General features: G+C 32.5%; 2 protein-coding genes across 5 annotated transcripts; both read right to left on the bottom strand.

The window, feature by feature from the left end:
• Positions 1 to 1,293: 1,293 nt before the first annotated feature.
• On the bottom strand, positions 1,294 to 14,345 carry LOC113850371 (protein SAWADEE HOMEODOMAIN HOMOLOG 1-like). 3 transcript variants are annotated; one of them, XM_027480895.1, is made up of 10 exons: positions 14,274 to 14,345; positions 13,938 to 14,091; positions 13,730 to 13,815; positions 13,595 to 13,640; positions 13,411 to 13,510; positions 12,481 to 12,544; positions 12,188 to 12,239; positions 2,520 to 2,663; positions 1,792 to 1,911; positions 1,294 to 1,644 (listed from the first exon to the last, which is right to left on the bottom strand). In XM_027480895.1, the coding sequence occupies exons 2-10, from the start codon at positions 13,989 to 13,991 to the stop codon at positions 1,531 to 1,533; spliced, it is 780 nt and encodes a 259-aa protein (XP_027336696.1). In that variant the 5' UTR covers positions 13,992 to 14,091; positions 14,274 to 14,345; the 3' UTR covers positions 1,294 to 1,530. The 3 variants fall into 3 exon arrangements, with proteins under 3 accessions (XP_027336696.1, XP_027336697.1, XP_027336698.1); XM_027480896.1 differs by having other exon boundaries at positions 1,473 to 1,640; positions 14,274 to 14,310; XM_027480897.1 differs by lacking the exon at positions 2,520 to 2,663 and having other exon boundaries at positions 1,473 to 1,644; positions 14,274 to 14,310.
• A 2,650-nt stretch (positions 14,346 to 16,995) lies between these two features.
• Positions 16,996 to 19,712, bottom strand: LOC113850206 (transcription termination/antitermination protein NusG). Of its 2 annotated transcripts, XM_027480629.1 has the most exons (5): positions 19,236 to 19,712; positions 18,728 to 18,906; positions 17,691 to 17,833; positions 17,479 to 17,603; positions 16,996 to 17,255 (listed from the first exon to the last, which is right to left on the bottom strand). In XM_027480629.1, the coding sequence occupies exons 1-5, from the start codon at positions 19,617 to 19,619 to the stop codon at positions 17,175 to 17,177; spliced, it is 912 nt and encodes a 303-aa protein (XP_027336430.1). In that variant the 5' UTR covers positions 19,620 to 19,712; the 3' UTR covers positions 16,996 to 17,174. The 2 variants fall into 2 exon arrangements, with proteins under 2 accessions (XP_027336430.1, XP_027336428.1); XM_027480627.1 differs by having other exon boundaries at positions 17,094 to 17,255; positions 17,479 to 17,833; positions 19,236 to 19,693.
• Positions 19,713 to 20,525: the final 813 nt, after the last annotated feature.

The following is a 20,525-nucleotide window of genomic DNA, read 5'->3' as shown; positions in this document are numbered from 1 at the left end:
TATTGGCACAACGAGAAGAAATTGTGTGGTGAGAAGTTAGCTTCATATGAGATATTTTTTATATCTTCCTCAACTATTGTCCAAGTCATCTTTAGTTATAGGACAAAAGACAATAGATCCAACAAATGCCAAACAAGTAGATAACCTTATACTCTATGCCAAATTTATGGTTTCAACATAGCATATTGCATCGTTGTAATTGGATGAAAGAAGTAGAAAGTTTGCAAGGAAGAATTCATCCTTTATTATCTTCACTATATGTCTCACCTTTAGATTCTTGCACTCGGTATATTCAAAAGTCCCATGCCCTTTAATTATTCTATTGTTGACCTAAGTATCCTGCAGCAAAATATTGTGCTTCCTCCCTCACCATTTCCTATTCCCCATTAGAACCACCCCCTTCCCCCACATCCTTTTCTCACCAACACCAACACCCACACTCCCACCCCACCCCTTTACATTCTCTCATTCGCACCACTCCAACCTCCAACCCCCTCCCTCTCTCCCATTTGCACCACCCCCTCTCTCACCCACACCCTCACCCCTTTCCATTCCTCTCACTCACACCACCCTCTCCCCACCTTTTTCCATTCTCCTATCCCCACCACTCCGACCCTCAAACCCCTCCCCATCCGCACCACTCATTCATGCCTCTTTATTGCAGCTGTTGTGGATTTTATTTTACCTACAAATTATTTTGTAACTCACAATTATTTTGGAGTAAAGGGAGAGGGAAAGAATAGGTTAAAGGGAAGGGCACAGGAATGGAGCTAGGAGGGAGGTAAGAATTTAGAGAAGGTACAAAAATGAAGATAAAAAAGGGATGATAGTAGAAGGAATGCATCACAATGAGGTTGGAGGTTGTGTAAAGGAGAGGGAGAGGGGTAGGATAAAGGAGAATGTATAGAAATAGAGTTGAGAAGAAGGGGAAAAGAGTGTACAGCAGAAAGAAAAAGAAGAATGAACCTTTTTGTAAATTTATAAAACTTGTTCAAATTTTTTTTTAATATTTATTTTAAATAATAAAATATTATTTAAAAAATAACATGACATACCACATGACAATGTTAAGTTAAATTTTCGTCTGTCAGCTTAGTACTTAATAGAATAGAGTTGATAACAATGACTAAATTCTAAATTTCTAACTTTATAGGAACTATATCCTAATAAAAATATTTATAAAAATATATCACAAAACAACCTACATTTATAAAGAACAATAACATATTTAAGCTAAAGCATTATTAATATACTTTTACCATAATTTTTAATGCATTTCCATATAATTTTAATAAAAATTTATGTTATTAATTTCTTCACTAATGATCTAATGAAAGAACACTACTTTACAAGAACCTAAATAAAAAAGAACCCAGTAGCAAAAATAAAAAATAAAAAAGAACCCCCAAAAGGAGAGTAAGACATTCCATTCCAACTTCCGACGCTTTTTTTTAGACCTATTTTATGTTGTAAGAAACAAGAAACACAACCCAAAAAAGAAGGGAAATACGAAAGAAATGCTGGCTCTTTTCATCCCCACAAGCTCTCTATGGGATTTAGAATGGGATTACAGGTGGGAGTTGGGAAGACCACAGATTCTTCTTGTGTGGGCCTACAGCATAACCTGTTCCAACGAACAACTTCCTAGCATAGGCATATGAAACAACATCAGGTAGTGGTAAAATATCCAAGGATTTACCTAACAAAGGGCGAACAACAGCAAAAATTTATAGCATGAAAACTCATGAATTGGTCATGAAGGGTTAGGAAAACAAAGAAATCGAAGATCACCTCAGTGTTGTCATGGATATATCGGACAATGAAGCTGCACCTACACTCTGTTGGATCATGTATCCTCCTCTCGATTTTTACAACATGAGCATCACAATAGAGGGCATAATCTTCTCTTTCCTGTGAAAAATCAATAAAGGCAAATGAGTTCTTAGAGTTAAGAAATTTCTCAAGTAGCTAAAAGCCCAATAAATCAATGTCCATTTTGGTCATATGCATAGATTAAAAAGAAATAAGACTGGAATTCCAGGGGAAAACTAGCAAATCCAGTCAGTATTTCGGTGCATTCAATAGTAAAAAGCCAGTTCAGGTAGTTATCCAAAACTAGAGAAAACTGCTTGATTTTATTTTTGTGATTATTTTGGTTTTTATCCAACCAAAAATCTTTTTAGTCAAATAAGGAATCCATGTCAAGTTACAAAGATTCGCTTGAGGTCCACCCATCAATTGTTATTATCTAGCTTACTGTTACTGATATTTTTTCCAAGAAGACAAACGATTTAATTTTTTCTTATGATTTTACTTTATTTTATTACTTAATATATTCTATAATATTAAATGTGTTTAATTATCACTTGTTTAACTACAGTCAAACCAATGACTGCGGATCAGTACCTTCATAAGTTTGATGACCAATCCTGTTGGGAAATATTTCAATCATGTGGCTACATGACAAACACATTGTGTAGATAAATTGAAGTAGAATAAAAGTGCTGGGGATCCATTACCAGGAAACATAGTACATGATGTCCATCCTTCACCTTGTGACACTCGGAAGGTACTAAAGGAATGGATCTTTCCCGCACCCCCTCCATCACATTCACCCACTCATCCTGCTCTTTAGTAAATCCAGCATATCGTACACGGACTTCCTAAATTGTATGGAACAAGATCCATTAATTGGCTGTCCAAAATATCCAAAAAGTGCATCCACTAAGCCAGTACAGCTATTTCAAGATGGGGAGTATAACTTACAATGTCACAGGTATATGAATATAGTATCATAACCAGTTTTCTGACTCTTCCAGTCTTCCCACTTAAGGAAAATATCCCAAACAACATGCAATGCAACTATATACAAGATTTGGTTTTAAAGATCGTACTGGGAGATTATGTATTGATTAAAATCAATCTCAGCTTTCAAAATTCATTTTAATTAATAAGGAACAATTTTCTAAATCAATTTCTAATAAAACCCAAAAACAATAGAGGAATAGTATAAGCATGAAGGATCAAATCAATGTTTCACTGATAAAAACTGGGTATCTTAAGAAATTAGGGATGAACCCCAATTACAAGGATAGAACACAGTAGTACTTCGAGAGACTACTCCTCCCAAGCCAAAGGCCTTAACTCCCTCACAATTGACAAACTAATCTCGCTCTCTCTGCCTCCCTCATATTTATAGGAGCAATGTGTCTTATTTCTTCTACAAGCTCAACCTACTCAACCACTAACTAATTCAGGCTAACTAACTAATATAACTAACATATTATAACTAACTACTAATTGGTTTACCTATCAATATTTCTCCCCTAAAATTTCACCTTGTCCTCAAGGTTGAAATTAGAGAATTCAACTACCAAAGGCAGCTGCAAAGGAAGTTCCATTGGCGTTCCAGCTAATTGAAGCATGACGATCAAGCCAACTACACCCTATAGCCCAAAAAATAGCTTTCACCCCTCCTAGGTCAAAAACAAATCTATAATATAAGTACTACCATGCTCCCCTAGTGCTCTTGTTTCTTCCATATTTTTTGCCATGAAACAGAGCATCATCACTGCTGCAATAATTGAAATGAGATCCTCAAATTCCCTTGACTGCACTGTTGCGCATGATTGCAGATCATGACCTGTAATATGAGCAATGCATTTTTACACACGTTATATAATTTGTGATGGTATTTACCGATTTAGTGTAAGTTTTAATTTTTACAAAATTAATGTAAGTTGTATATAGTTTATACAACTTTTATTATAATTATATTTTTATTTGTTTTATTTATAATTTAATTATATTTTAATAAATTAAGTATTAAAATAATTAAATAGTCTTTTATTTTTATTTAGTTATAATATTCTTTTATTTAGAATGTATTAAATTAATCACCAATGAAGATAATAATAATACTAAAGAAAATGACAACAATGATGATAATATCATTCATGAATCTGAACCAACACCCTTTCCTCAAAGACGTCAAAGGACAATAACTAGAAATGATACCCTAGAAAGGAGAATTCAACCATAAAAAACTAGAATGAGGCATCATAGTAGAACATGACTATATCTTTGCAATGCTTAGTATAATAATATAAATTATTATTATAAATGAACTGGTCTTTTATGTACAATCATCTCATTCAATAACTAATTTTACCGAATTAACTCTGTCATTCTTTTAATAAGTAAAGCAATAACACTCATTATATATATAAAACAAATAAAAATTAAATGTATAATAAATAAATGTAATTATTTTAGTAATTAATTTATTAAAATATAATTAAATTATTATAACACTCATTATATCTTGCAACATTTATTATATACCACCTCTAGTTCTTGGCCTTTGGCCTCTTTTACAAAGATACATTGGTTTAAGCTTTTGGTCAATATTATCATAATTGTTGTCATCTTTTCTTTATTGATATCACTATCTCCATCAATACTAAATTTTAATACATTCTAAATAAAAAAATTTACAATTGAATAAAAATAAAAGACTTTTATTATTTTAACAATTAAATTATAAATAAAAACTAATTATATCATATATGACTTCTGTTATATATATAGGCTTAATTAAACATTTAGTCCCTATAAAAGTTATACAATTTGAAATTAGTACTGTTTCACAAACTATTATTTTTAATCTCTCTAGTTGATTTGATCTATTCAGATACAGTTGAGAGTTAGCTTTTAGTTGGAGCACATCAACTAAAGAAACTAAAAACAATAGTTCATGAAAAAAGTAAAAAAAATTAGAATTTATACAAATCAATAAATACTTTCACAAATTATATCATTTATGTAAAAAAAACCCACTTTTTTTCCCTGATGGCATGTGCTACTACTGCTTTTGACTGCTTCCAATTTTGCTGTTAACACCTTTTTGGCTTTGCCTCTCCCAATAAGCGTACATAAAGTCCCTTTTGGCAATTTTAGCAGGAACAGTGGGCTAACTGAACTATTTAAGACCTCCATGGCTATCATAGACAGATTGGGGTCTGATGGTGGGGTGAACTAACCAATCCACTCATAACCCTTTTTTAATAACTTGATTATAGTCATCCATCCCCTTGATTGCAAAACCCATATGATTCCCTGTTTGTTTCCTTTCTTCACATCCCATACGATTGTCTTCCTTCCAAGGTTGTTAAACTTGAGTTTACGTGAACTCGAATCGTAAACTTGTAAAAGTTTATCTCATGTAAAAATAATATTTAATGTATTGTAAGCTGTTACAAACCCATAATAATGAAATAAAGTTTAAATCATACTTAAATAATCAAATCATATAATGATAATGTATTTTGGTGCCAAAATTATAAAAGATGTTCCACAACTTGCTGAGAGGGAAGAAAAGCGGTGCTCTAATTCCAAATGGTGTCATTTTGGTAAAAGAAAATGTGATTATGCCTTTGTTTTGTTAAACTCATAAAATCGGGTATAAAGTTTATCTGAGTTTATCCAAAAACAAGTTTTCTGCTTTCTTGCATCAAAGAATCCTCATCTTTGACCCAAACTGGCTGACCTAGGTCATATTCAGGCTGAAATTGTTTGAGCATTGCCAGCACAAAATTCCACCATGTTGTATCTTGATTGCTTGCTTTCCAGCAACACGACCATGATAACTACACTTCTAGTACTCCTTTCTCCTCAAAATTCATTTTTACATGTGACAAGTTTTTCGTATGATTAAACTAAAATTGCCATCACAGTCGTCATTTTTACATGTGATACTGATAAGTACTTTCTTTTGTGCCCAAGAATCACACAGAAGAAAATCAAAAGGAGCTTCATATTAGACAAAAGTTGTTGAATGATAACATTTCAATCAAGGATGATATGAAAGTGATGTCAATCGTCAACAACGAAATTAAATCCAACGATTCCACTGAAGAACTCTAGAGCCATTTTTTTGCTTCTTTTACATATTTTGGTCTACCAATTGCTTAGAGTTATTTAATGCAGTTTATATATTTTTGTTAGAAAATTAAGCGCTAGCACAGGGTTTTTTTTTCTTGTTTTTTAGTTGAGAATTGGAACCTTTGTGGCTTGTTAGTTATTATATTTAATTTTTATTACTTAAACATTTTATAAGACTATCAGGCCTGTGCAAATAAACTATATGCCAAATCATGTTAAAATTATTAAAATTGTGCTAAATATTATTTTCAATTTCGACAACTATAGTTCCTTACTTCATTTAGGTAAACCCTCTCGCATCACACCTTTCCCAACTTATTTCTATTGCATAAAAAGTTCAGAGTTTTCCCCATGCCCCCCCCCCCCCCCCTGTTAAGAGAAACAAATAATTTATATATGCTATTGTACTATAAAATATCAAGATGTAGGAGGTCACTCAAACACAAAATGGGGTCGCACCAAGGGTCAGCTTTTAGCCCTTATCTCTTTACCTCTTAGACATCTTTACTGAGCATTTCCAAGAACTAGTACCATGATGCTTGTAAATGGTACAGTTCTAGTTGGAAAAATCAACAGCAGAAACAGATGGTATGTTTGAGATGCAGCGATGGACTTTCAAAGATCATGGCTTTCACTTAACTAGACAAAGTACATGAAATGCAAATTTTAACAAAGCACAACAACCCTAATATAGAGGTAAAACTTGTAAAGCATATGTTGCTACAACTTACATGGTTTAAAAATTATAAAAGAGATGGTAGACTCTTGGCATAGGTGGCTCTAACATGTGCGGATAGGACATGTAGAAGCCACCGCAAGGAGAGAAGATTAGATAGAGGGTAACCCAATATCAAGCAGCAAAGGAATACCAAGAAAAACTATAGGCAAAATAATTAAAAAGAATTTAGAAGTCAATGATTCACAACGAAATATTATATAGCATTGTTTGATTTATGTAAATCACACTACTCAGTGGGAAAATACTTTGTAGTTGTTGTTGTTGTATTATATTGTAACATGCAAACAAGAAAAAGAAGCTTAATAGTCAACCAATGTGCAGCACGTGCAACCATAAAGAAGCTGTTACAAACTGAATCCAACAGTGAAGAAATTAAGAAGAATAATGAAAAAGATGCGAGGAATATACTGAATTTGTATTCTTGAACGATTAAAATATCACTCGCTACTGCCCAGAGCCTTGCTCCTATAGAGAGCGATAGATCTCTATCCATAACTAAACAAAAGATATTCCTCGATGCCTTCTCACTACACCCGCCCCTCCTTATAAGCTAAGATGCATCACGTCATAACTAACTCTCGCTACTACCTTCTCTCTTTACTAGCTCATCACCCATTCCTTCCTTTCTCCTATTTCTCCTCCTCTAAACCCTCCAGATTGTGGGCCTCTTCTATGGTTGCTGGATCATAATTCCTTCCTGACTATTTTGGGTCGCAACACTGCCTCCCTCTTGAGTACCAACCTTGTCCTCAAGGCTAAAGCCTGGAAATTGATTATGAATAGTAACTTCATCCTTCCAAGTGGCTTTGTCATCTGACTATCCCTTCCAATAAATTAACATCAGAGATATTGTTTCCCCGCCTTTGATTGGCGGGAAGCTAACACAGCCCACAATTCCTGCACCACCATAGACTCACCATCCAAACTTGGTGGTAAATCTTGTTCAACCTTGTAATCACCCACAGCCTTCTTGAGTAATGAGACATGAAACACAGATAAGTTTTAGGAAGTTGCAACTTATAAGCTATAGCCCCAATTTGCTCCAACACTTTGAACAGACCATAATATCAAGCCGCAAGTTTGGCATTAATACAGGCAGGAACAAAAACTTGACGATGAGGGCACAGGTTGAGAAACACCCACTTCAAAACTTCTTTCCTTCCTTTTCTTATCAGCTTGATTCTTCATTCTATCTTGAACACGATGTAAATGGTGTTTAAGCTGTCTAAGAGCCTCATCTCTATCCAGCAACTTACGCTGTACAGTTTCTACATTTATTTCACTATGGACGAAACAAACTAACACTAGGGGCTTCCTCCCATAAACAGCTTCAAAGTCGTCTCGTGGAAATTGGTATTATACCAATATTCTGCCCAATGCAACCATTGGACCCAAGTCTTAGGCTGGTCCGCAACAAAACAACGCAGATAAGTTTCTAGACAACGTTCTACGACCTCTGTTTGGCCATCTGTCTCAGGATGGTAAGCATAACTCATCTTGAGTTGAGTACCTTGCAACTTAAAAATCTCTTGCCAAAAATTAGTAATGAAGATAGGGTCGTGATCGCTGACAATGGAAAGAGGAACACCAAGTTACCACTTCTTCCATAAACAACTTTGCCACAAACCTAGCAAAATAGGGATGCTTCAGGGGGACAACATAATCATACTTCGAGAGGCAATCCACCACAACAAAAATTGCATTATACCCACGTGATTTAAGCAATCCAATAATGAAGTCCATAGAAACCTCTTTCCAAATCTGCTCCAGAATGTTCAAAGGTTGTAAAAGACCATCGGGTTACATGACCATATACTTCTGTCACTAGCAAACATCACATTTTCGGACAAAATCATGGACTACCTTTGTCATCCCAAACCAGTATAGGTTGGCAACAAGCCTTCTGTATGTTTTATAAAAACTAGAATGCCCTCCTTGGGAAGAAGAATGAAATTCTTTTAACAATTTAGGGATCCAAGGAGATGTGGACAGTAGTACCAAATGACCATGATAGAGCAAAATCCCCTTTTCATAAGTGAACTCAGGTTTGCATGTATTATCCTTGTGCAAATTAGCAATAATTTTAGATAAAACAGTATCGATGCAAATTTCTTCCATGATTTGTTCCCTTTCTTCCCAAATAGGATAGAAAATGAGGGAACAAAAGTCACCTGTGTCATACATGCGAGACAGAGCATCAGCCACTTTGTTTTCCAACCCAGGCCTATAAACATGTTAAACTGATAACCAAGAAGCTTTGCTACCCAATTTTGTTAAGCCATAGTGGATACCCGTTGCTGCAACAGTTGACCCAAGCTCTTTTGATCCGTGAATACTGTAAACTGTCTTCCCAATAGGTAAGGATGCCAATGTTGAAAAGCCAACGCTATTGCCATCAGCTCTCTCATAGGCAGACTTAAACAGGTTGCGTTCACTTAAAGCCTTGCTGAAGAAAGCTATAAGACACTTGCCCTGTGTCAAGATCGACCCTATTCTTTGGCCCAATGCGTCACATTCAATGCTAAAAGGTTGAGAGAAATCTAGAAGAGCTAATACCAGTGTTGTTGTTAATTTCTGCTTTAATAGTTCAAAAGCAGCCAGGGCATTGGGGTTCCAATGGAAACCATCATTTTTGGTGAGCTCAGTTAAAGGCCTCGCTATCTTGCCATAGTTTTGAATAAACTTGTGATAATAACCAGTCAAACCCAAAAAACATCGAACTCCTTTAACATTTGTGAGTCAGGCCATTAGGGACGGGAATGGACCAAGCTGCCCATTGGGGGGCCTATGGCCAGGCCTATTTAAGACCTGACTTGACTTGCCTCATTTATTAAAAAGGTCAAGCTTAAGCTTTTGAAAAACCTATTTAAATAAAAAGGTCAGGCTTAAGATTTAAAAAAAACCATTTAAGCTTGTTGGGCCGGACCAATTAAATAATTATATTGTTTTATAATTTATATTTATTTGTAACAATTTAATATATATATATATATGATATGTAATTTATAACATAATTTAATATTTATATTATAATAATACAATAATTATAATTATATTATTAAAGTACCAAAATTAAAACTTACCGTAATAAAAAATTACCAATTATTGGGAAACTAATCTCCACCTTGTGCTGGTAAGGGTATCGATATGGCCTAACATTCACAAGTCCTTTTCCTTCACATAGATTGATAGCATGTTCTTTTTGCCTCTTAAGGGCAACCCTTTTAGATCATAGAATACGTCTTTATATTGATTAAGCAACCTCTCCAATGGTTGTAGTTGCTCTTTGTGCAAATTAGGAGCACCATCCTTTGTCTTTGATTGTCTATTAATTTGTAACTCTACTGCAAACAAACAGTCTTCTATCACCTTGATAATGCTTCTTGATTTGTAACCTCCCTTCCTCCAGCTTTCACTGTCACTCATTCATTATGTATTTGAAACGTCATGAACCTTTTCCCCCAATCTATTAGCATCTCACCCAATGAAGCCAACCATGATATCCCTAATACCACATCTATGCCTTTCAAATCAAAGAGCAAGACATCAATGGTGATAATTACCTCATCCAACTCAATCTGCACTCCTCTACACTTCCCCTGCGCACATGCTTTATAACCATATTCCAATTTAACACCCGTTGCTTTTGTGGGTTTAGTTGGACACCCCATAGTTGCCATTAGCTTCTTTGAAATAAAATTATGTGTGGTTCTACTGTCCACCAACACCACAATGGGTACTCCATGTACCGTACCCTGTAACTTCAGTGTTTGTGGTGCTAGCTTTCGACCTTCGAGATGCAACACGTCCTCATCTGAATCCTCTAAAAAACATCACTTTCAACTATTGATCTAGACACTGATGACGCGGATGATACTTGCCTCCACATTTGAAACACAACCCTTTTTGTTTGCGATCCAAAAGCTCTTGGTATGACAAATAGTGAATTCCCTTGTCTCTCGATGTAGTACGCGTCCCATTAGAAGAGTTCTCTGATCTCAACATTGGGCCTCATTGTTTGGGTGTGGTAACCCCTTTGCTATCCCCTATAAGGACCCATTCAGACCCACCACTGCCACCTAACACGTTTGGGCCTCCCGGGTTAGATGACCCAATTCAAGTTGACCTGAAATTCCCCTTTCCTCCAAATTGCCTCCCACCTGGTTGGAATCAGTTTTGCCCCTACATTTCATTTTCAATCGCCCTTGCCAGATTCATCAATCATAGGCGTGAGAGGGGGCCCATAGCTTGCATGCTTCGCACCCTCCCTCAAATAGCATCCCTCAAACCATGGTGAAATACCTAAAATATTGGTTATCTAGATGCTCCCTATTTGTCGAAGAGCCATAAACTACTCATAAACATCGCCATCTCCCACTCCTCCATAATGTTCAAGCAAATCGCTCTTAAGTTGCTCCCACATTAAATCAGGTTTGACAGCAATTAGAGAATTAAAGAAATGAATTGTGGATCCTTCCATGCACAACTGTGCCAAGTTCACTTGGATTTCAGGACTCATCTTCATCACATGAAAATAGACTTCTACACAAGATATCCATCCAGCCGAGCTGGGGCTTCGCCATCAAATGTGGGTAGCTCCACTTTCTTCACCGACTAGCAAAATTCATCAAGTGTGTCTCCCTGTAACCTTTTAGACCTTGACCTATCAGCCTTGATTGTTTTTCCCCTAGTGATTTCTCTAGGCTTTTTGTAAGTAATGCTACTACTCGTATCGCCTGGTTCTTTGTTTGTAAACGCACTGCCCCCATCGCTGATTTTCAATCCAACAATTTCTCCTTCAATCACCGTCATTCTACCCTCCATGATATCTACATTCTTTCCTTGCGTTCCCTTCTTAGGTGGCATTCACCCTCAGAGTTATCCGGCAGGTCAGACTAGTTTGTTACAAATTGAATCCAGAAGAAATTAAGAAGAATAATGAAAAAGATGTGAGGAATACTGAGTTAATATTATTGAACAATTAAAATATCAATGGGAGTACAATCGCTACTGCCTAGAGCCTTGCTCTGATAGAGAGCAGTAGCTATCTATCCATAACTAACCAAAAGATATTCCTCGATGCCTTCTCACTACATCCGCCCCTCCCTGTAAGGTAAGATGCATCACGTCATAACTAACTCTTGCTACTGCCTTCTCTCTCTATCAGCTCATCACTCATTCCTTCCTTTCTCCTATTTCTCCTCCTATAAACCCTCCAGATTGTGGGCCTCGTATATGGTTGCTGGATCATAATTCCTTCATGACTATTTTGGGCCACAACAAAAGCAATTATAACATCATGTCTTCAAATATATATATATATATATATATATATATATATATATATATATATATATATATATATATCAACTTGCTTATAGATAGTAACATCAAGCAAGCATTGCAGGCATGAACAAAACTACTACTCCTCACCTGATCACAAATTCTAAAGATAATGTATCAGTTACTTAACAATAAAAAATACAAACAAACAAAAACTCTTACAAGTTCGCCTGTGCTCATAACTCTGTGGTTAAGGAACATTGCAATATCATGCCTGTTATAGGGGGGAAAAATCAGATGTTGGACACAGTATATAACAAACTTACAATATAGACCTAGTGCTTATTGTGGAGGGGACATGGAATTTAGGGGTAGTTTTTTTCTTATTTGAATGAAACAAACAAAAATCAGACCACACCTTACAATCTTATATAATTCAAAATGTTAAACAATGCCACACACAGTGCATTTTATGGCTAAACACAGTGACAGCCTAATAGAAGATAATTCCTCACCATGCAAAGTCTTTTGAAGATCTTGCTTCAAATGCCAAATCTGAGAGATCTACATCTGGTTTAACTGACAATAAGATCAGAAATTCTAATTAAATTGTGAAATTTTCAAAGCCAAGTTGAACTCAGGACATGACTGTTAATCATCATTTAATAATTCTACATTGCTTGTCCTTGCATTCTATCACTTGCTGAAATTAACCCAAATCTTTATACAACTGTTATTAACTTATTATTACCATTACCATTATTATTTTTAATATTTTTACTTTTAGATTATTATTGTTATTAGTAGTAGTAGTAGTAGTATCATTTTCTTTAGGTGTCTCTTTCATTCTGGCTCAAGAACCTTGACATGGCACATGGATGCTATGTACCTATGACCTTTCAACATCCATATCTACATAAACCAAGCATGGTTACATATAAACTATCAGCTGCTCGTTGAGTTTGTTTCCATTAACAGAAATCAAGAGTTGCTATCTGGCAGAAAATATTGATAAAAGTAATTACTCACACCATGCATGTTATTAATATCAAAAGAAATGCAAAATCACACAGCAAAGTTGAATGCAATTATTTACAGAGACAGGGTTGAATCTATAATAAATAACTTAGCACGCTAAAGGAGAATAACAGCATTTTATTCTTACAAATTAAGCTTCTGTTGATGGGGCTAAGTGCATTTAACCCAAATTAGGTGAACCCTTTGTCCCCTAAAGAAATGACAACATGATAAGACATTGAATACTTCATGTGAAGCAAATGGCTTTAAGATCACGGTGGATTTAAACGAGAAGTGCACCAATGGTTTAGTTCTATAAAACCAAACTTTCAAACTAGAGGAAATACTACCCAATTACCATTCAGGGACTTTTTTCTTCCCATTTTGAATTCATAGCCACAAGAAAGTCTAAGGAAAAGATAAATAACCTTTTGAACTTGAAGTGCTTTTGTGTCCATTCTCTAAATTACATGAATCTGAAAGATTATCCTGTGACTCTTTCTCTTTATTTTTGAACCACTGCTGCACCTAAACCAAGTAAAACCAACACAACATTACAACAGATTCAACATAAATAACAAATGAGCCTTAAAGATGAAGGAATTTAATAACCTGTTGCCACGATAAGGGAGTTTTGGCAGCACAGTTTGATGAGGAACTACAAAGTCAAAGCAGATCAAATTACAGAATATAATGACAAACAAAACACAAAGTCCTCTTTATGGTTAACATAAGACTTAATTTCACCTAAAGTGTTTAGCAATCTCCTGGAAGAATTTGCGATCAAGTGATTTTTCTCCCATATCCTGATATAATCTTTCCAATTCCAACACCTACGAATGCAGATTGAGCAAAGTAAGAGTGCATAGTTGAGCCAATAAATGTGGAATGTTGAATTCATTGACAACGCAGGCATAAAGTGACACAGACATTCTAACGATGTGCTGTGTATTACCTCGTCTAAAGAGAGCTTAGGGAATGGAGATTCGTTTAAGCTTGACTTATCCATCGTTGTAAAGAGAAAAAATGTTTTCACGGAGAAATGAGAAAATCCCTCTTCAATTTTAGGCTTGCTCCAAACAGGCCCTCAGTAGCAAGGATGGATGTTACTGCCATATACACAGCAAAAGTAGAAGAAAAATTCAATCCCTCAAACACAAAACAACAGTTCCTCTCCTACATTCAACATAAACAATTTGTTACAGAATACAAATTATTCATTAACTTCACTAACGTGGTGCAGTGGTGTTTCTAAAGTCGAAAGTAAACGACTTAGGATTAATAAGCTTACCGGTACTGCGGGAAAACGAAACAATGTATCACGCAATTCCCCTTTGGATTTTGGAGTTTTGTAGCTTTGGCCCTGCAAACAGTGCTGTGTTTTGCGGCTGCTTCTGCGGGAAAATGCTTGTAATGGAAGGACAATCTATTTGAGTCCAAAGAGAGTGAATCCTTATTTGATTTTTGAGATTGTAAGTATTATTTGTTTTAGTTTTTAATTTAATAAAAAGTTATTTTAATTTTAAATTTTATAAAATTGTAAAATATTTAATTTTATAAAATTATTTCATACTTTATTTGTATGTATCAAAATTAATATTATATTTTTAATATAAAAATATAAATTCTTCAATTATATTTTTATAGTTTTTTAATTTTGATATAAATAATAAGGTAATATATTATTATAATTTAACTATTACATCAACAAAAATTCACGTTTAATGTAAATTTAATGTTGTTGACAGTGTAACTATCACGTGTAAATTATACTCACATTTATATTCTTTAAGAAATTTGTATTAAATAATTTAATTAAATAAATTGTGTAAAAATTTTAAATTAACTTAAAATTATTTGATATACTATTGATATGGAATAAATTAGTATAATATATTATTTTGAATTATTTAAAAATAGTATATTTTATTATACTCTTATTAAAAACAGAAATAATTGAAATAATATATAAATATAATTTAATTATTAAATCATAAAATTATATTTTATATAAAGTTATTAAAAGTATAAATTTAATTTAATCTCTTCATTGTATATTAAAATTAATATAATATATACTTTAAAATATGTAAAATAAAGATAATTTAATTATATTTTTATAAATTTTTATTTTATTTTGACAATTTTAACGTAAATAAATAAAATAATATATAATTTAACAACAGTTAGATCAATAAAAGATATATTTTATATTAAGTTATAGAGATTATAATACTAATGTTATTTAATCTATCTCCTATATATATAATGGCTGTAACAAAATAACAATATAAAAAATTATATCTCTTGGTAAAATAATATTAAAATTACTAATTTTTTATGAATTACTTAAGTATCATTAAATTAAAATAATTTTGTTTACTATCAATAACATAAACTAACTAGTAGGAATTGTTGCAATTTTTATGCACAAATTATTTATAGAAACAGATAATTTAAAATAAATATAAATATAAAACATTAAAAAAATATTGAAATATAATAGATAAGAAAATAATATAATAATTAAAAATTTTGTAAAAAAGGAAGAAATAATATCACAAAAATTTAAAATAATAGTAATCGCATATTATCATAGCTAAGATAAGAATAATAATAATAACAACACTTTAATATCTCATTTTATTTTCTAATTTTTTATAAAATTTAGTAAAATATTAAAAAAAACACAAATTTTTATTTTAAAATAAATTTTATATTTTTTTATTATATATTATACAATAAATATTGAATGGATAAAATTGATAATAAATAAAATTTGCACTAATTATATAAATAATTTAGTTTTATTTACCATAATTTCAATACACTATTTAGTAATTAGATACTAATCAATCAGTATTTATGTATTTATGCAGGTGTAGATGATTAAATTGATACCATTTAAATATATTTAAAAAATAGTATTAAAATTTTGTTGAAAAACTAAATTATTTTTTAATAAATACAAAATTTACGTAACAGCAAAATTTTCTTTATAGACTTTTAGTGTAAAATAATCTATAACAAATTTAATTTAAAAATAATTTAAAATATTTATGTTTTGGACAAAAAAAAATATTAATTCCTTAAAAAATTTAATTATAAATATTTTTTTGTTTTCAAGTAAAAAAAAAATATTAATTAAATATGTAGGTCTATAAAACGAATTACATTTATACAACTAGATCTGAAAAATATTTTACATAAAATAATTTCTAAATAAAGTTTTCTATTATTTTGAATTCATCTTTATATAATAAATTTGACTCTATCTTTCATCTCTCAGTAGACAATAAAACTCGACATTATATCTGGTATCAATTAACAGAAAAATTGATTGGAAATGGCACTGAAACACTCTCAGAACTCATCAGAAAACTTTTCTTTTTCAAAAATAATTCGAGAAAAGTATTCACAATGGATAACAAACTGTGTCATATCTTCCTAATCTGTTTTTAGTAAAAGTGGCACAAATCTAAATCATGCATTTTAACTCAATCATCACTATTCACTACGTTTGTTCAAGATATCAATCCCCTTTAAGCACCAGCAAACAGGTGAAATGTGCATCAGCAACACCATAATGCCACTAAACACCCCAAAATTTAGGCCTTCAGCACATAGACATCTCATATTTCAACTTTAGGAATTAAGCACCAGCAAACAACTTCCACTTGTGTGCTGCTAAGCTTACCAACAGTGTAAATTCCTTTTGTAATTGTGAGACTCTGGTTTTTAAAAAACATTTTCTGTTTTCATTTTCTACTTTTACTTTAATTATAAAACTATTACCTTATTTTCATTTTGCTTCTTATTTTCAAATATTTATACATGAAATAGTAAAAATAGACAACTTTTTGTTTTCATTGCTTCCTATACAAATCTTAGAATTCAGAAAATAAGATAATAATTTTGTAGGAAACGAAAATAGAAAATGTTTTTTGAAACCAAATAGCCCTTAAACTTTTTCGAGACTCATAATAAACAAGTAACTAGTAAGCACTAGCTAAGAAAATATTTATTTTTATTTTAAAAAACCCAGCTTCATCTACAAATGGAAAAGACCGTAACAGCATACACGGCACAACTCTTCAAATCATTTTTTTTATAAATAATAATAATACCATTGACTAAAGTTATGCACAAAAATGTGTATTATGTCTACAATGTTATTATGCACCAACAGGTATCAGTTTATCTCTGGAGCAATTTCACTAGCATCTATGTCTACAATGTTCTCTTTCCCAAATAGAGTGAAATGCACAGTTGCCTGCATGAAGAAGGTTACTTGAGTCAAAACAAAGAAGAGAGAAAAAAAAAATCCACATAATTACTTGATCCACTAATTCACACATTATTTACAGCTTTCACAGGCTTTTTAATTTCATATTGGGATTCCAGCAATTATCATCACATAAACTTGTGTGTATGCGTGTGTGTTTCTTGAACAGAAATATTTATGTCAATTTATTCTTATTAAGGAATCAGCTCACCATTTTGGTTTTGCGATTCAGCTTCTTGAGGGTGCCTGTAAATCCTGAAAATGTTCCGGATACAACTTGAACAGTGGAACCTTGAACAAGTTTATAATTTTTTCGAGTAGATGAAGCATCTGTAACTGTAAGCTGGTTAGTTTTCCTAGAACCCCTTTTAGGCTTAGAATCAACAATAGTATTTGAAACATCAGCTGGTTCAAAATCTGTACTTGGAATTCCAGAGTTTAGAACAGCATTTTTCTCTTCTTCCTCAAAAGCTTGGTCAGTTTTTTCTTGTTCTTCTTTTGCCTGTCTGAAGATTGCTTCCATATCTTCATCAGATACTGGCCTTGGTTTATTAATCTGTCTCTTTCTGCAAATGTGGAAACAATTCGGTGTTTTCAATCAGGCTAAATGGGGAAAAATATGCATTGGAGATTACTTCTGATTTTAATACCTGAAATCAATAGTTAACAAGTATATGAAAACTAAAACGACACCACCCATTTAAAATTTAAGAAAATAAGATTGGAAAATAATAACTCAAGTCATCATAACTTAAATGTTTTATATACTCCACAATCATCAATTAAAAAATACTAATTAAAATTTCCATTATGCAGAAAGTACAACTTTGAAAAATTATACCTCGATCATTGATTAATTTACGAGGTAAACCAACAAGATAGAATTTCATTCAGATAATTGATTGTCTGAAATTGCTTTCCAGATTATGGTCAGATCTCTTCACCATAACTAATCAATTAAAGACATATATTCAACTTCTCAACTATATTTATGGAGTAAATCGTCACTTTGATTCTTAGACTATAAGGGTCATTCACTTTAGTCCTTGTGATAACCAAAACCAAACATTAGTCCTTGAGATTGTAAGAATTTGAGTCGTGATTAGGGACAAAATGAAGTAAATCCTTTACCCTTAAGAAAATGGCATCATTTCAGATCCAACGCGAACACTTGCTTGCCACTTAATCTCAATGTGACATTTCAGCAATTCATTAATGGTTTTCAATGTCCCCTGACACGAGGACTAAAATGATTGAAATCTTACAATCTTAGAGACTAAAGTTTTACAATCTAGGGACCAAGATAAGGGATCATCCCCTTCAAGCATATTGATTTGCACAAGAACTAACTAACTAACCATAAAAAATTTACAATAAATAGGCAACAAAATTGTAAATGTGCATAAGACATAACTGCCAATAATTAGACAGTGGTTTAAACTCAAACAGCAGATGCTTACGTGTTCCCAACCTTGGAACCAAGGAAGCCTCCAACACCATCATACTCTCTTATGAAGTCATGCAGTTCTTTGTTCAACACACATCTCAAAAAAATACAACCCGGGAATAGAGGTTTTGGTTTAATGGAGTGCGAACCATCTTTCAGTTTCCGCTTCACATTCACAGCTGGAGCAAAAACCTAAATCCAAACACTAACACATCAAAACAAATTAACATTACATGAAAAGCACTGAAACCATATTAAGGAGCTGATATTTTTGAAGAAATATTTTCTTTTTTTTTTTTCTCAACAAGTCTGAAAAAGCAATTATTGAAAAAAAAGGTCAAATTAAACACACACAGCAACTTTATGGCTTTTGTTTTTAAATACTTACTTAACCATTATAATTTTTTTAAAACATATTTCAAAACTGAAACGAACAAGCCTAAATCATCCTTATCCATCTAAAAGGTTGTCGAATTCACAGCAAATCTGAGAGAACCCAAAAAAGATGAAAAAACATCAACCTTAAACTCGATATCGGGGTAGTGGTTAGCGAGTGAGCGAGCGAGTAGTTGAGCAGTGTCGTGTCCATTAGCCCGTGAAACGCGAACGACCCACCATTGAGGACCCAACTTGGCGAGGTTGTCGAGGTTGAGTTCATCCATCCATGAAACTTTCTCCTTCTTGGGTTTCTTTATGAGCCTCTCTTCAACCTGTTCTCTCCAATTTGTGCTCTCTCTTCTCTCGCTCCTCTGCTTCCTTCTCTCTCTGGCGCTTAGTTGTTGGGTATCAGCAGAAGCAGAAACTGAGAGCGTGAAGGGTGTGGTTCGGTGGAGAGATAATGAGAGAGAGGGGAGAGAGAGTGTGTGGAAGCGCGGTTGATTCCATACAAGAAGCACACCTCTCATCTTCTTCTACCAATTAGAACGAGGATACTCATCTCATTCCTCTTCCTTCTTTGTTTTGTTCTTTTAAAAACCTCGCCCCCACCCCACCTGGGTAATTCTTTCTTATCATAGTATATTCTTTTGCTTTTATTATTAATTAAAAATCAATAAATATTTTTTATTAAAAATTATAGTCAAAAATATATTAATTATATTAAATGATTTTTTTCTAATAAATTTTTTTATTTTTAAATTCTTAACTAATTTTCCTAAAAATAATTATAATTATATTTTTAAAAGGTTTTTGATGAAACAATTATCATTAAATATAAAAAAAATTATGAATAAATGATGTATTATAAAAGTACATATGATGAAGGGTATTGGACACTGCAACGTAAGAAATAATAACATATGAAAATTGAATAAAAATAAAATTGAGTCAGATGAGTTTTTATTTTATTTTATTTTATATAATAAATTTTTTAATTTAAAATTTTTTATAATAAAATTATATTAAATAAAAATATGATAAATTCATAAAAATACATATGAAATAAAAATATTATTTTATTCACTTATTCGATTTTTTAAATAATATATAACTTCGGTTTTAATATGTCAGCCATTGAGAAATCATGGTCGTGAAATATTAAATATATCTTCACTAAATTTTAACAAATGTATACTTAAATTATTATTGTTGTTATTGTAGTAAAAGATTTTACAATAATATTTATGAAGTTATTAATTCACAGTCTGCTGATTTAGTCACAATTAATAAATATTATTGAAATATATTTTAATATTATACATTTTTAAAATATTTTTTTATCCCATGTATTAATAATATGACATATTTGAACATGTCAAGCTACATCTCATCTAAGAATAATCATTCATATGACAAACTTAAAAGCATATTAT

The sequence above is a fragment of the Abrus precatorius genome, unplaced genomic scaffold (genome assembly GCF_003935025.1).
Source record: "Abrus precatorius isolate BTA unplaced genomic scaffold, Abrus_2018 Scaffold9, whole genome shotgun sequence".
Taxonomy (NCBI): domain Eukaryota; kingdom Viridiplantae; phylum Streptophyta; class Magnoliopsida; order Fabales; family Fabaceae; genus Abrus; species Abrus precatorius.
This window is presented reverse-complemented; position numbering and strand designations above follow the sequence as displayed.